The sequence below is a fragment of the Erpetoichthys calabaricus genome, chromosome 3 (genome assembly GCF_900747795.2).
Source record: "Erpetoichthys calabaricus chromosome 3, fErpCal1.3, whole genome shotgun sequence".
Taxonomy (NCBI): Eukaryota; Metazoa; Chordata; class Cladistia; order Polypteriformes; family Polypteridae; genus Erpetoichthys; species Erpetoichthys calabaricus.
Window position 1 is genome coordinate 49,929,772 of NC_041396.2, and position 17,740 is coordinate 49,947,511.

Consider the following 17,740-nt stretch of genomic DNA (forward strand, 5'->3'; position numbering starts at 1 on the left):
GATGTGCAGCAAATTAAATCTCAGGAGAAGTCAGACTGCAGCTTACTAAGCAACAATTCAATGGTGCAAGCAGCCTGACAATTATTCAACAGATTATTGGCTGTTTCGTAGTTTGGTTTAATTTCTCCCCTAAGCAAACTAGCAATTTAGCACACCAAGGCATAGATTTAAAATGGAACAGCTAAGAGGTGCCAATAATGATACATAGGAGAACATTTTGAATGAAATAGTGACAATTTTCAAAACAAAATTAGGCACTTCAGGATGGGGAAACTTATTGATGTGGCTTTGTCTCAAGGTATTATGAACACTGTAGCCATCATCTAAGTATGTTTTCTTAATCTGGATTTTATCATTTATCCATTCACTTTCTGTAACTGGTTAACTGGTTCTGGTTAACTGGTTCTGGCTCACTGGAGCTGTAGCCTATCCTGGGAGCACAGAAAATAAAGCCAGTCCATTAAAACGGAAGGTCTTTGGAGTAAAACACATACAAATGACTGAACTACAATGTCATATTAAGAAACCTCTTTAAGTGTGTAATATTTATAAGCTGAGCTTGGTACAGAAATGTGGTGGATTCATCCAAACTAAAGTTCAAGCTCAATGAACTGTCATTATTACCTTTCTTTTTTCTAAGTTACTAAAAGAATCTCTTTTTTTAATGAAAAGTGATCTTCCTGAGTTTAAGAGCAAGTCATTCTCAATTACACTATGTCTCATGTATCTAATTCAGTTAATTAATGGCATGATAGAAGTATTATTGTTTTATTGATACATGTACTGTAGCTAAGTGTTACAACCAAATAAATATTAAAAATAAAATAAAGTTAAATTATTAAATGGTTCCATCATTGATCCCTGGGAGGTGACCTAACTGCATACAGGAATAAAGGACTACTGTCATCAAACGTCTGAACAGCGTATATTAAAAAACAAAACTAAACAACATTGTCTCGCAGTCCAACTAAATTCTCCAGACTGTGGAGTAGAATGCTATGGATGATAGTATTTTATGCACTGTGTGTAGAATTTCCTGCATCAGACATTATTGGAACCCGAGTCACTGCATAAGTTAGGGCTACCATATAAACTGATTTGATCGAGGTAAAAGTTACACTAAAAAATGTTACGTTTTTCAAATAAGATTGTTGTTTGCAGATTCAGTTTTCTCTAAAAGCTTTGTTAGAAATGATAAACATCTATATTCTAAATCTGATTTAACATTGACCTCGTGGAGTAAATCAGAAAAATCAGCAAAAAAGTTTCAGTTTTGAATTTAATTTAATTCGTTATCGACTATTATTGCTTGCTTGTGTTTTTTCTTTGACACTACTCAATTAGAAATAGTTCTAAGGTACAGTCTGTTAGTTTCATTTTAGAAAGTTATAATTTTTCTGCATAAGGAAATTCTTACTGAAATGCTCATTGTATAGTATGTCTTACTTTTCTGCTGCATTATTAAAGCACAATTTAAGATAGCACATATTACCCAAAAGACACCTTGTTTTTCAAATAAGCAAGTTTATGTAGTGTGCTCAAAAACTGGATTGTGTCTGTTCCTAACTCAAAAATAAATTTAAAAAATATCCAACTTCTATTTAGTTAAGGTCATATTTAAAATTGCTGCCCACGTCCAGTTGCATATAATGTTGAGTTCCTTGCCTGAAAGAAGAGCCCCAAAAGACTTTGATATTTAAATTTTCCTAACAAGTAAGGTTTAGTCATTTTTTTTTCAAAATGTATGTGTTTGTTTTTGTTAAAAGTAAAATCTAGTTTAGTTTTATATACTTTATAAAATATATTTTATTTCAAGATTTTTTCATTTTACAAATAAGGCATTTTTTTCCTCATATATCACATCTCAGACAAGTGCTGCGTAATGCGGTCATTTTTCAATTTTGGGTTAGTAGTTTTTTAGTTAATATTGCATTACATATACTACAATTTTTGTGAACCCCACACATACTGTACATACTGTGACCCACAGGACATATTGACAGTCGTGGAGCCCAATATGACAGATCAGTAAATCAGTCCCTGCAGGCTAAGATACTGGCTGACTGGTCTTTTTCACAATTACAGTAATTACCAATCATTGCCATCTTATTTTGTACATTCTTTATCCCCTTCATTACTACTTCATCAGTAGCCAAAAGGCAAAAGATAAAAAACTCCTTTGGCTTTTTGCTGTTGGATTTGTGTGTATTTTTAGAAAACAAAATGAGGTATCTTCTAACAATAGTTGATCTGCTTGATAGCTTGTTTGTCTTGTGTCAAAATAAATTATACATCAGGAACATTTTTTCTGCATGTTTAGATCATTGCTGCAGAAACTGACATCTCCAAATATACCCATGTGTCTCACTCTTCATTTTTCTTTCAAGCGTAAGCATATACTGTACAATCTTTCATTACTAGATGCTCCTGTGAAAATGCTGTATGTTTCTGAATAGCTCAGAGGTATGTGCCACATTATTAGTACTTGAAATAAAAAGCTGCATCCTTCTGATAAAAAGAACTGTAGCTCTCAATTAATGCAGGCTTTGTAAAATAATAGCAATACTTTATTATAGCTCTTGTTTTAGATAGCCTTATAACCTCTAGTAATCTCATCATTCTAATATACCTATAATAAAGCACAAAACACAGACATACATAAAGTGTGTAATCAAACTATAAATTCTTTACCAAACCCATGTACAGTATTCACATGTACTGTAAACTCTAAGCTTGAACGTTCTGGAGTATTGAGCACTCTAATATTTCTACAGTATGCACAGTTTTAATCACATTCTGACTTTGCCAACACTGTTTCATTCTTTGTAAGTCATGAAAAGATAAAACAAGAGAGAGATGTGGATAGAATTGGGGACCCAGCCATGATCCCAGTTTAAAGAAAAACAAAGCGGTTTCCTGGACTGACAGAAAAGTCACTTCTTTTGAACAGACAATGAGCTCTCCAGAGTTTTGCTGGTCTAATGACATCCTGTACCGGTCTTTATTACACCAGAGCCACCAGAAGATGCGGAGACTGAAAGTGTTGTTAATAGTTTTTACACATGGGTTCATTTGACTTCATTTGTTCTTTGACTTTTCCAGTGCTTTAAACACCATTCTGCCTCATTGACTGGGAAAAAAAACTCAAGGTTTTGAATCTTGATGCTCTCACAGTCTCCTAGATAATGGCCTACCTGCCCAACAGACAGCAGTTTATGAGGCTGAGAGACTGGGTGTTAGAAATGGTGGTGTGCGATACTGGAGTGTCTCAGAGAACTGTCCTGTCTCGCTTCCTCTTTGCCCTCTATACAAAAGATTCCAGAGCAATACCAGAACTTGCCAGCTACAGAAATTTTCAAATTACTCGTCCATCATAGGCTGCATTAGTAGTGGAGATGACTCAGAGTACAGTAAATTTGTTGCAGACTTCTTGTCGTGCAGGGACAACAACTTGCAACTGAATATCAGCAAGACAAATGAGCTAGTGGTGGACTTCTGATATGCCAAGAAGCCTCTGAGACCAGTCACCACTTAAGGGAGAACATTGAAGTGGTGCAGAGTTACAAGAACCTGGGGGTTTACATGAACAGCAAACTGGACTGGCCTAACAACAGTAGCGCTGGACAAGAAGAGCCAAAGCAGACTGTACTTGAGCACAAAAGAAGCACAATGCCTGAAAAAAACTTACCAGGAAAGCTTACTATGTCACAGGGTGAACCCAGGACATAATGGAAGCTGTTGTGGAAAACAGGATGCTGGCAAAATGTAATGCCATCAAGAAAAATACCCTCCAAGAGGCATTCTTTTTGAGCACTTTTAGCCACAGGCTCATTCCACCATGGTGAGCTAACAAATGCCTCTAGGGGTCTTTTCACCCAATGATATCAGGCAATTCAATGCTTCCACCCGATGAACTTGTTAAGTTTATTTATATATGTATTGATTGAATGAATGAATGTATTATCTGTTCTGAGTCTGTATTCTTGTTTTTTATGTTTCTGTTACTGTATGCATTTGAATTCCTCATGGGATAAATAAAGTTTATCTAATCTAATCCTCACTCCTGTAAATGGAAGAAAAAACTGGATTAGAAACTGTGTGATCTACTTTGTCTTGTATCCTTGATATCTGTCCCCATTGCACATTTACCAAGCTCATGTGTAATGACAGAGGTTTTTGGATTTATGGAAACAGACTAATAAGTACAGTGCATAAGCTAAGCTGATATGTGTTATGTATTTTAATACTCATGGCACCAGAGAGTGTCAAAATGTCACGTGTTAGTTAGACATAAGAAATTCGTAGTACTGTGGAACCTTGGGTTACAACCGTAATTCGTTCCAAAACTCTGGTCGCAACCCGATTTGGTCGTGACCCGAAGTAATTTCTCCCATAGGACTGAATGTAAATACAATGAATCCATTCTGGACTGTACGAGCTGTATGTAAATATATATACGCTCGCTCTCTCTCTCTCTATCTCTTGCTCGCTTGCGCTCTCAATCTCTCTCTCACTCTGTCTCTCACACTTGATCGATCGCTGCACAGGGAGAGACTGAACATGTGCGGAAATCATCGGTGCGTATGAACCAGATGGGAAAGTGGCTTGTTCGTCACCCGAGTGTGTGGTCGTGAACAGATGCAAAAGTTTGCCAAACTTTTTGGTCATAACCCGATTTGTACGTGGTCCGAGATGTTCGTGACCCAAGGTTCCACTGTACTTTGTACACAAGATAGTACCACAATTATTACTTCTACTACTACAACAAAATGAAAGTAATAGTTTTAATATTGGTATGCAAACAAACACAATGAAATTGTAGCTTGCCACAAACTGAATTTTGGTAAAGTTGTTCTGGTGTACCTTTCATCTCTTAAGAAAAATTCTTCAAACCTTAAGGAGTTGCACTGGTTTACATAAAAAACTGGCTTCCTCATGTTGTCATAACCAAAAGATTGTTTGTCCTCATGCAGAATTTGAGAGATCGTTGTTTAGTTCTCAAACATTATTGAAGAACTGCATTAATAGCTTTTGTTGTAAATTCCTGAAATTCTGTTTTTCTTTTTTCTGCAGGACTATAAGGATGCACTCATTGCAAACTATTATGTAAGTTGAATAATTCATCTTTACTGCTTATTATAAAGATTGCTAATAACCTGGACATTAACTTTTTCTGATGTCAAGAAAAGAGGTTTCCTTTTTATTCATGTGAATGACTGAATCAATATTCAATTTATTAATGTAATTTAATAATTTTTACATGAAAGTGCTGTATGCTTTATGCTGTATATATTCTCACTCCCTCCCTTTTGATTATTGGATACATACAGTATTCATACACTGCAGATCCATCATGATCAGTCACTATAACTACATTTATACACCCATAACTCAACTTATGAGGGCCAGGTTCTTCTGTGAATTCTTCAGTGTGAATACCTGATTACACTTACCATTGTAGACTTCATTTCTCCAAAGTAAAATGTTAAAAAGTGATTCAGTTCATCTACATTTGTCACCTACTATGTTACTTACATTTTTGCCTGCTATACTTTTGTAAGTATACTTCCACTTTTTCTAGTTGTATATTTTACTTTTCTTGCTTAGTCAGTTCGACCAATGGCAGAAATCAATGAGGGAGATGCCAGTTTGTCTTTGGGGACACGTATAGTTTCATGCCAGGGCAATAAAAAAATAGAGCAGCAAGAATCTAAACCATGAAAAGAAACTTCAAATGTGGAAGAAGAATTTTCAGTTTCCATAAAGAAAACTGGACAAACTGAACTTATATTGTTACCAGTGAGACTGTACTTGTGCAATCTCTTTGTCTTAAATTATTGAAAATGAGGGCATGAACTAAAAATAACTTGCCAGAGCTCCAGTACAATAGACTAATTGTCAAGTTTTTGGTATGTCTGTGTGGTCTTGACACTTGCATCCTGTCCACTTGGTTGGCTTATAGAAGTTAAATGGTTTAATAATTTCTAGCATGGCAGCACTCAGATGTTAAATAATTGTGACAGACAGACAGACAGACAAACTTGAATCAGCAGGGTATGATAGCTACTCTCCTCATCATCTTATGCATATATTGTTTAAAAGAATTGATGCAATACATAATTTACACTAGTTATCCCAGATGCCCCGACTTTCCTCGCTTTTTCTCTGTAACTAGAATATTCTGGCAACATCTTGGCTGTAAAAATGATACTGAGCCTGACCTTCAGGTCTGTCTTGTTTAAGTGCTTGGTTCTGTATTGCCATTGATTTGCAACTCATTAAGTGTCTAATATTTCTAGTACTAAAAACATTTAAATGTCTGCATAAATGCAAACTAAATCTAAATGTATGTCAAAAGAGCAAAAAAAGAGTCCGCACCATGCAGTGCTTGACTCCTTGTAAGGTTTTAGTTTGCTGTTGCAAAAGAAGCAGTTAACTTTGCTCTGCTGCCTGTAGACAAATCTGTAGTGCTTTGAAAGTTATTATTGTTTGCAACTTAGTATTTCTGTGTTTAGAAGGAGAAAATACAATTAATAAGTGATTTTATTTAGATTCTGATTGGATGGCCCTTGGTGATTGTTTCTAATCATAATAACATAAACATTTAACAAACAAAAGGAGACATGTTGTGCCTAGTTGAAAAATGAAGCAAGTCCCTTGGACTATTTTGAGATATTATGTAGGCAAGGAGGGCGGCACGGTGGCGCAGTGGTAGCGCTGCTGCCTCGCAGTTAGGAGACCCGGGTTCTCTTCCCGGGTCCTCCCTGCGTGGAGTTTGCATGTTCTCCCCGTGTCTGCGTGTGTTTCCTCCAGGCACTCCGGTTTCCTCCCACAGTCCAAAGACATGCAGGTTAGGTGGATTGGTGATTCTAAATTGGCCCTAGTGTGTGCTTGATGTGTGCTTGGTGTTTGTGTGTGTCCTGCGGTGGGTTGGCACCCTGCCCAGGATTGGTTCCTGCCTTGTGCCCTGTGTTGGCTGGGATTGGCTCCAGCAGACCCCCGTGACCCTGTGTTCGGATTCAGCGGGTTGGAAAATGGATGGATCGATGGATGTAGGCAAGGATAAATTGATGAAAAAACATGAAAAAACTAACCACAATTCATAAGCCAAAAAACAAATCCAAAAATTTCTTTAAACTATTTTATATCCTTTTCCTAAATACACCTCAAAACTTAATTTGATTAGTTTTATAAATCCAAAGCTATAGTGCTAATCTTAACATGCCGCCATCTTTTATAACAACAGTCATGTCAGTTTCGATGATCACATAACTTGCATTGAATGCGGTAAACATGACAATATGACCACGTCCATGAAAATAATACTGCAAATGGTGGTAAAAATAGAGCATTGAAGTGATGTCATAAATATAATGAAAAGATATTATAAAAAACAAATAAAAGCTTTTAAATGAAAAATAAAAATGATACAACATTAATCTCTAAGGTTTCCCGTCTTGCTCATGGTAAGATTTTTCATTCCGTCAAGCTTGTCTGGGTAGCTAACAGATAAGTTGTCCTGATGTCTTATTTTAAACGCCTTTTAAATGTCCCTTTTCAACTACATGACTCAGTAATAAAAACCCTCCGATGTTAACTTAGTGGACACAGAGAGAATGGAGACAACTCCTCATGTTTATACCTGCCAGCGTCCCAGACTGAAAGTAAAAGTCACAAACTTGGTTAATTTTGCTAGGAATGTTTAATTTTTTTTTTTTTTTGATTTGGAAGTAGTTGACCTAATGACTTAACAACTATAAATGGAAAAAATATTTTTTTCCAGCTGAAAGACAGACATTTTTTTTAATAAATATTGCATAATACTCTGCATAGGCTGTTAATTTCTTAGATTTCTCAAAAAGTCAAAAAACAATCTGTAAAGATATTTACTAGGTTTTTGTTTTTGTGTATTTTGTAACATTAACTCTGTTAACTGTTATTCTTGAGTGTCCAGATGATGTAATCATTTGTTTGCTCCCCAATTAACAATTTGGTATCTATTTCATTGTTCTGTTTTTTTATTTCAGTAAGTTTATACAAGAAAACATGAATTTTGTATTCTGAGAAAAACATAAATATACATAGAGACAACCATGTGAAAAGATTCTGAAATATTTACATAATTTTAAAAAATCTGTATTTTGCTAGCTACTCCTAATAGTTTTACCTAAAATGGTTACGTGATTAATATAAAATTTCACACCTCAGATTTTTATTATTTTCAATATTGTCTTATTAAAAAGCTGTTTGGCATTGTGAAAAAGGGAATTTCTGAAGCAGTTAGTGTGTCTTTAATGCAACTATCCCCCCTGATTTACTGAAGTAAGTATTGCATATAATGGATGTTTGTCAACAGCTGAGATGTTTCCCTCTGACACACACTTCCAAATCATCTTCGTCAGCTCCCAATAATTTTGGTTGCATGTTTGGTAGTTGAAAGAGTTGACAGATAGGACTGCAACAAAAGGACAACATTGAAGTTCTTGTCCACTTTAAATAGTCTGAGTTTACAGATAATAAGCACTTGTTGCATTTAGAGTAGATATTTTTGGTTTTAATATTTCAAATTAGATTATCTGGGATAGTTCCAAAGTATTTATATTCAGTAACTATTTCTATCTACTCCCCCAGAAAAATGATGAGCTAACATGCAGATTTCTGCCTATTAAAGTCAAATATCATTTCTTTAGTCTTTTTGACAATTCGAGTAAGATTATTTTTATTGCATCAATTTACTCAACATTCCACTTTTTTCATCCTTCCCAAATATACAGTATGTCATTTAACTATAGTGTTAGCATACATGATAATGGAAAAATGGTCATTGTCTCATTAAATCTTATTATTTGGTTGATGGGATTCAGTCAATGTCTGAAGTTGCAGCTTTTAGAAAAATAGTTGACCTACCACCCAAAAATATCCCAAAATTGTATTTACTATATGTTATTTTTATTGGCGCAAGAGTATTGATTAGCGTTGTTGCTTTGCTGTAGAAGTCTGGGGACACTCTTTGTGTGGAGTTTTCATGTTCTCTCTGTTTCTGTGAGTTTTTCTATAAATGCTCCGACTTTCCTTTCACAGTCATAGGATGTACTTGTTAGGTTAACAGCGTCTGTAAAGTGCTCCTGTGTGAATGAGTGTGGGCGTCTGAGTTATTAATGCTACAAATCAATTTTAGTCATAACAATGGCATTCCTAAAAACTGCACACTTTACAATTACAAGCTAGAAGTGCATGGTGGACACTACAGGTAATCTACTTTCTCCGTTTATGCGTATTATTAATTTACCTGTTATTTATTCTTTATAATCAAATAAATGATAGTCTTCCAAGTTTTTCTTGACTGACAATATCCTTGAATTCTTGCAGTTTCATTTCAGCAGTCTCATGATTTTATCCTGTATTGTCTTCTTCATTCTTTTTGCCTTTTACAAAATATAATGAATTTTCCTTTGTCAAGATGTAACAAAAATATTGTAGTATTAGCCTGACTAGTGATATTTTCAATATGCATTTACTATAAGTGTGATCTGATCTCATATTTACGAAGGAAATCTGTTATGTTTTTGTTTTATTCTTGGTAATTATGTATATGATTAATTGGATTTGACACTGATATTACTGTAATGCTTTCTTTCAGCTTTGGCCTCCAGTGCAGATTGCTAATTTCTACTTTGTACCACTACATCACAGGTAACCAAAATATAATATAAGGCAAATAAACTAAATATGATAACTTGTATACAGCGTAGGTCAAAAGTCTGGAACCATCCAAATATTTTAGATGCCTAATGTTCAATTTATTTAACAATATCATTTTGTATTAGACCAGTGGATATACAGTAACTATAAGGTATGTGTGCACATTCCTCCGCCATCTGGAAGACAGCCATGAATTCAAGTCAATAATTTCAAACCGTTGTTTAAATTTTCACAAGAAATTCAGTGCTGAAGTCCATTTTTGAAAGATTTTATGCAAGAAAAAATGCTTTAGGTTCATAAAACTTACGTGTGAGTGACATGGTGGTAGTGTGGTTCGCACTGCAGCCTAATGGCCTCAAAGTCTGCATTAGACCTCTGTTTGGAGTTTATACGTTCCTCTCTGTGTAAATTGGGAATTATTTTTCTGTAACTCACAGGAGTTTCTTCCCAAATTGCAGAGATCTTCATGTTGGGTTATTTTTCAATTTTATATTGCTCAGTATGATTGCGTGTACCCTATGATAGACTGTCACTTCATTCAGCATTGCTTCCTGCGTGAGCTTAATGCAGTTGGAAAAGACGGAAGAGGATGTACAAAATTAATAGATGGTCACACTAAATCATTTAAATGTTTATTATATTTATTTATTTAAATTACGAGTAAAGTAGTGACACTGGTTCTCATAAAGGAAATGAGACAACCCAAGACCGGTACGTTTTCTTTTAAAAACTGTGCATTATTATTTTAGAACATGATGATGTATGGATCAGTTCTTTTTTTTAACTTGCACCTACCTTACATGTTAATTAAGCGTTTCTATAAAATGGTTAAGTACCCCATATTACAAAAATATATACAAAGTGCATTTTTTCATTTAAAATAAGATACAGTAATTTTAATTTAATAAATAAAAGAAAACTCAATCATTAAATCAAAAACAACTAGCCTCTTTGGCAGTATTCTGCATTATAAAATAATTGTACATGCAAAAATAATAACACACTAAAATTAACAGATACTGTGTTATCATCCCTCTATTATAAAAAAAAGATCTTGGCAGAGAGACCAGGGAGACGAGACGTGATCTTCTCAGAAGACAATTTGACATCCCGCGAGACAAGACAGTGAGACAGAAGTACAGCTACTGTACAAGCTTTTAAATGATCGACACGCAGCAGAACATGCACCTCGGCAGCAGGAGAACAAAGCCAGCAGCTGATCCATCTGCATCTTCTTAGCGTGTGTTCGGCTCCCCCCTTCAAAATGCGAGCTGGAGAGATGCGAAGTGGCAGGAGCTCAGCGCGCCTCCAGGGGGGGTTGAGCAAAGCGAACAAGACCTGATCATCTTGGAGAGACACTTTGACGACACGCAAGACTAGACATTACAACCTTAGGAAGCAAAACCCGTGGGACGGTGACTTTTGCATGTCACGCCCTACTTACAAACAATTTAAAACAAGTTCACGGACATCTAACCTAGCAGTTGTTGAAATGCTTTTGGCAGACACACTTTATGTGCTCCCAGCTCTTAAAACAATGACAAGCAGAACATGCAGCTTGCCAGCACCAGCTACATGAAGCCAGCAGATGATCTGCACGCATCTCTTTAGCGTGCGTTCAGCCCCTCCCCCCCTTCACAACGTGAGCGGCAGAGACGCGAAGTGGCAAAAGGACAGCTGCTGTACAGGCTTTTAAATGATCAATGTGCAGCGTGACAAGCAGAACAGGCCAGCAGTTGATCCGTCCATATCTCCTTAGCATGCGTTGATCACCCCCATTCACAACACAAGCAGCGTTATATGTCCTGTGAGAAAGAGATTTAACCATGCCCGGGGCAGGAAATAAAGGACAAATATTGTTTTTACAAAAGTTTTAAAGTAAAAGTGAAAATAATGCATGTGTAACAATTCCCATGAAAATAACAATCTTTTTAAATTGTTTGTCTGGTAAACCAAACCCGGGGGTGGGTGAGCAGTTTCACTAAATTTTAAGTGATAACAAAGTTAATAGCCTATAATTTTTAAGAAAGAACAAAGTAATTTTGTATGAGTCACTGCATCTTTTTGACACATTTTCTCCGTGTCTGTGTGGATTTCCTCTTTCAGTCTTCTCCAGCATCCCAAAAGTGGCAGTTAGCATAAAGGGCGGCACATCTGAATCAGTGTACTGTATTTGTGTGTGTACACTCCAAAGCTGTCAGTGTGGGCTTCAGCTCTGCTTAACCCCTAAATGAAAAAAGCAATGTTAAGAAATGAATGGTGTTTATAGCTGTCTGTTTTTATTTTTATATTACTAACTCATGTGCAGAACAACCTTCCTTCCAATATGTTATTTCAAATCTATGGTTTTGTCTCACTTAAAAATCTTTCCAGATTTAAGACAGACTAAGGAATTTTGATTTTTATTTAATTTGGCATCACATGTTCCTAGTCTAGTGGCCCTCACTATCCAATATATCAATTATGTTTCCATTAATACTTTAGAAGCTACTCTGAGGTACAAAAACACATGTTAGTGTCATCCAGTGAAAAGACTGACAGCTGAAATGCTGAATAATGATTAACAAAAAGCTGGTGACTTTTTTCATCCTTAGAAACTACTGAAAATTTAATTTGTGTTCACAACTATTAGTGCAAAAACATTTCCAATCCAGTACATAAGATTGGTTGTTCGGACAAGTCAAAATTTTTACTTGAACGATATACAGTGATCCCTCCTCCATCGCGGGGGTTGCGTTCCAGAGCCACCCGCGAAATAAGAAAATCCGCGAAGTAGAAACCATATGTTTATATGGTTATTTTTATATTGTCATGCTTGGGTCACAGATTTGCGCAGAAACACAGGAGGTTGTAGAGAGACAGGAACGTTATTCAAACATTGCAAACAAACATTTGTCTTTTTTTCAAAAGTTTAAACTGTGCTCCATGACAAGACAGAGATGACAGTTCAGTCTCACAATTAAAAGAATGCAAACATATCTTCCTCTTCAAAGGAGCAAACAATTCAATAGGGCTGTTTGGCTTGTAAGTATGCGAAGCACCGCGGCACAAAGCTGTTGAAGGCGGCAGCTCACACCCCCTCCGTCAGGAGCAGAGAGAGAGAGAGAGAGTTAGAGATAGAGAGAGACAGATAAAAAAATCAATACGTGCCCTTTGAGCTTTTAAGTATGCGAAGCACCGTGCAGCATACTTAAAAGCTGCACACAGAAGGTAGCAACGTGAAGATAATCTTTCAGCATTTTTAGACGAGAGTCCGTATCATCTAGGTGTGCGAACAGCCCTCCTGCTCACACCCCCTACGTCAGGATCACAGATAGTCAGCGCAAGAGAGAGAGAAAGAAAAGTAAGCCGGGTAGCTTCTCAGCCATCTGCCAATAGCGTCCCTTGTATGAAATCAACTGGGCAAACCAACTGAGGAAGCATGTACCAGAAATTAAAAGACCCATTGTCCGCAGAAACCCGCGAAGCAGCGAAAAATCCGCGATATATATTTAAATATGCTTACATATAAAATCCGCGATGGAGTGAAGCCGCGAAAGGCGAAGCGCGATATAGCGAGGGATTACTGTATACTGTTTCAAATGACATATAGTTCAGTGTTATTTTAACTTTTTATTTGCCTCAAACAAGGATTTTAGAAAAATCTTAAAATTAAAGATTTCTTGTGATACAGTATCTCAACTATTAATTTCTAAGTCATAGACTTAAGTTCTGTACCCTAAGTCACCAACTTAGTACAGGGGCTCGCAACACAAATCTCTTATCTCCACATTACTGATGTATTACCACCTACACACAATGCAAAGGTGACAGTAAATCAGGTTACAGTAATCCCTCCTCCATCGCGGGGGTTGCGTTCCAGAGCCACCCGCGAAATAAGAAAATCCGCGAAGTAGAAACCATACGTTTATATGGTTATTTTTATATTGTCATGCTTGGGTCACAGATTTGCGCAGAAACACAGGAGGTTGTAGAGAGACAGGAACGTTATTCAAACACTACAAACAAACATTTGTCTCTTTTTCAAAAGTTTAAACTGTGCTCCATGACAAGACAGAGATGACAGTTCCGTCTCACAATTAAAAGAATGCAAACATATCTTCCTCTTCAAAGGAGTGCGCGTCAGGAGCAGTGACTGTCAGAAAGTGAGAGGAAAGCAAACAAATCAATAGGGCTGTTTGGCTTTTAAGTATGCGAAGCACCCCGGCACAAAGCTGTTGAAGGCAGCAGCTCACACCCCCTCCGTCAGGAGCAGAGAAAGAGAGAGAGAGATAGAGAGACAGAGAAAAACAAACAATTAAAAATCAATACGTGCCCTTCGAGCTTTTAAGTATGCGAAAAACCGTGCAGCATGTCGCTTCACGAAGCAACTGCTCAGAAGGTAGCAACGTGAAGATAATCTTTCAGCATTTTCAGACGAGCGTCCGTATCGTCTAGGTGTGCGAACAGCCCCCCTGCTCAATCCCCCTACGTCAGGATCAGAGAATGTCAGCGCAAGAGAGAGAGAAAGAAAAGTAAGTTGGGTAGCTTCTCAGCCATCTGCCAATAGCGTCCCTTGTATGAAATCAACTGGGCAAACCAACTGAGGAAGCATGTACCAGAAATTAAAAGACCCATTGTCCGCAGAAATCCGCGAACCAGCAAAAAATCTGCGATATATATTTAAATATGCTTACATATAAAATCCGCGATAGAGTGAAGCCGCGAAAGGCGAAGCGCAATATAGCGAGGGATTACTGTAATTTTCAATTGTAAAATGCCTGGCATGAGTGAGTGTTCCCTATAATGGATTGTCAGTCCATACCAAGTTTGCTCCTTCTTTGTGCTCTGTGCTGCTGGGATAGTCAACATTTCCCCACAACATTAATTAAATTATTGCCAAGACAATGGCTGTCTTGTTTTATGACAAGGCCATAACACTGAGTGATCCACACATACTTCTAAAAATAATACTCTTTGTCAGTCGGCAGTAATAAAGAGTGTCCATCTGTATCCACCTAAATTCTTCAGAATGTTATCCTCTGTGATTTAGTCTTCCTTGGTCATGAAATTTACCAAGATTAGAGACTCTTAAAGTGTGTTCCCATTTATGAAAGCCCATAAGTTAACCTGAGTAATTACTGGAAGGTGAATTAAAAAAATAGGGGAGAATGAAATAAGAAATGATTTGGGAATATTTCTTTATGTGCTATAAGTGCTGGAACTGATGCTGCTGTTCTTGTTAATGGCATCTTGGTTTGCACTGAAACTGAATTCCTACTGTTTTTTTTTTTTGTTCTTTACCCATTTAGGCTGGCAGTAGTTCAGATTGTGGCGATAGCTTGGAATTCATACCTGTCATGGAAGGCAAATAAGATGTGAAATGTTTATGGGGATCATGTTTCTACCTCAGTAATCTGTATAATTTGCCCCCGGTGGCATCACTCATCAGTATTAAGTCTGTAGTGTCGTTATGTTATACTTCATCATACTTAGGCTAATGTTACTTTCCTCTGGATTTTGTGTTGTTCCCTGAAACTAAACTTTATTTGAAAATCTAGTTCAGGAGGCACAGTATCTCATATTATTAATAGGCTGTCTGTTTTTCTCCTAGTAACACAAAAGCATGCTTTTCATAAAGATGAGTAATTCACACCTAATACCCCATTTTTACATTGTTGCTAATCTAACAAACAAAGCAGTTTGAAAGTAGCTTCCTGCCAAATTTATTTGGCAAAAAATATAAACCACATAAATAATGAAAATATAATAAATTGTCTTGAAATTATGTTTTGTCTACTACAATAAAAAGGTCACAGAAATGAGGAGTAGAACACCAACTGTGGAAATTCAGCCAGTCTCAAAAATGATTATGCCTCTACATATGTCGGCAGATGTAATTCTCTCATTTTCTGTCACTTAACATTGTAACTGATATACAGTATTTCATTTGTTCTCACTGTTGTCTTTCAGTTCATCTTCTTTGATCATAAACTATAGTTTTACCTTCGAAGGGGGATGACAGTGTTTTATAAAGTTATCATACTGCATTAAAAAGACATAGAATAATAATTGTATACATTGATCAATATTTCTAACATTTAAATTTCAATAAATCTGCCTCTTATCATACACATTGTTCTGTTTTTATTTTAAATAAACTACTTACTATTAGTGTTGTGGTGCAATCAAAGGTTAACTATTTTCTGTGTAATTATGGCCAAGGAATTTAATTATATTCTTTGTTATATTTAACACATATTAATCATATTTTAGTAATATTGGGGAAAAACTTAATAGCTGTTATTGCCTGCAGTTCAGAGTTTAACGTCAGGTGCTCTTTAAGTCATTCTGAAAAGTTAATTAAAGCCTTTGGCCATGCTTTTAATACGGGGCTAAATATAGCTTGTTTTCCCTTCTGTTCATTCCTGACATAAATTTGGTATGAAACTTTGGTTATTAGTAAATGTTATAGCCGGTGTTACGCACAGTATTTGCCTGTTCATTCAGTCATTTTCTTACCAGGTTTCTGCTGTCTATTATTGCCAGCAGCAATGGACACAAAGTAGGGACAAGTCCTGGATGTGTCATACTGTAGTCTCCCTGTAAACAAAACCTGCCTTCTTCTTCTTCTTCTTTCGGCTGCTTCCGTTAGGGGTTGCCACAGCAGATCATCTTCTTCCATATTTTTCTGTCCTCTGCATCTTGTTCTATTACACCCATCACCGGCATGACCTCTCTCACCACATCCATAAACCTTCTCTTACACCTTCCTCTTTTTCTCTTCCCTGGCAGCTCTATCCTTAGCATCCTTCTCCCAATATACTCAGCATCTCTCATCTGCACATGTCCAAACCAACGCAATCTCACCTTTCTGACTTTGTCTCCTAACCGTCCAACTTGATCTGACCCTCTAATGTACTCATTTCTAATCCTCCTCACACCCAGTGCAAATCTTAGCATCTTTAACTGTGCTACCTCCAGCTCTGTCTCCTGCTTTCTGGTCAGTGCCATCGTCTCCAACCCATATAACATAGCTGGTCTCACTACTGTCCTGTAGACCTTCCCTTTCACTATTGCTGATACCTGTCTGTCACTAATCACTCCTGACACACTTCTCCACCCATTCCACCCTGCCTGCACTCTCTTTTTCACCTCTCTTCCACAATCCCCATTACATTGTACTGTTGATCCCAAGTATTTAAACTCATCCACCTTCGCTAACACTACTCCTTACATCCTCACCATTCCACTGACCTCCCTCTCATTTACACACATGTATTCTGTCTTGTTCCTGCTGACCTTCATTCCTCTCCTCTCTAGAGCATATATCCACCTCTCCAGGGTCTCCTCAACCTGATCCCTACTCTCGCTACAGATTACAATGTCATCAGCAAATGTCATAGTCCACAGGGACTCCTGTCTAATCTCGTCTGTCAACCTGTCCATCACCATTGCAAATAGGAAAGGGCTCAGAGCCGATCCCTGATGTAATCCCACCTTCAACTTGAATGCATCCGTCACTCCTACCGCAGCCCTCACCACTGTCACACTTCCCTCGTACATATCCTGTACAACTGTTATGTATTTGCTCTGCCACTCCCGACTTCCTCATACAGTACCACAACTCCTCTCAAGGTACCCTGTCATATGCTTTCTCCAGGTCCACAAAGATGCAATGCATCTCCTTCTGGCCTTCTCTATACTTCTCCATCAACACCCTCAGAGCAAACATCGCATCTGTGGTGCTCTTTCTTGGCATGAAACCATATTGCTGCTCACTAATCATCACTTCACTTCTTAACCTAGCTTCCACTACTCTTTCCCATAACTTCATGCTGTGCCTCATCAATTTTATCCCCCTGTAGTTACTACAGTCCTGCACATCCCCCTTATTCTTAAATATCAGCACCAGTACACTTCTTCTGGACCAACGACTTTTCCATTCTTCATCCTCTTCATAGCTATCCTTACTTCCTCCTTGCTAATCCGTTGCACTTCCTAATTCACTATCTCTGCATCATCCAACCTCTTCTCTCTCTCGTTCTCTTCATTCATC

At 37.2% G+C, this 17,740-nt stretch overlaps 1 protein-coding gene across 3 annotated transcripts in view; it reads left to right on the plus strand.

Annotated features, from left to right (window-relative positions):
* Nucleotides 1-15,813, plus strand: part of mpv17 (mitochondrial inner membrane protein MPV17) — a 309,255-nt gene extending 293,442 nt beyond the window's left edge. For all 3 annotated transcript variants that reach the window (XM_051925496.1, XM_051925494.1, XM_028796789.2), the window contains exons 6-8: nt 5,074-5,106; nt 9,641-9,693; nt 14,994-15,813. In XM_051925496.1, the coding sequence (XP_051781456.1) occupies nt 5,074-5,106; nt 9,641-9,693; nt 14,994-15,063 (156 nt within the window). In that variant the 3' untranslated portion in view covers nt 15,064-15,813. The remainder of the gene's footprint in view (nt 1-5,073; nt 5,107-9,640; nt 9,694-14,993) is intronic.
* The last annotated feature ends 1,927 nt before the right edge of the window (nt 15,814-17,740 follow it).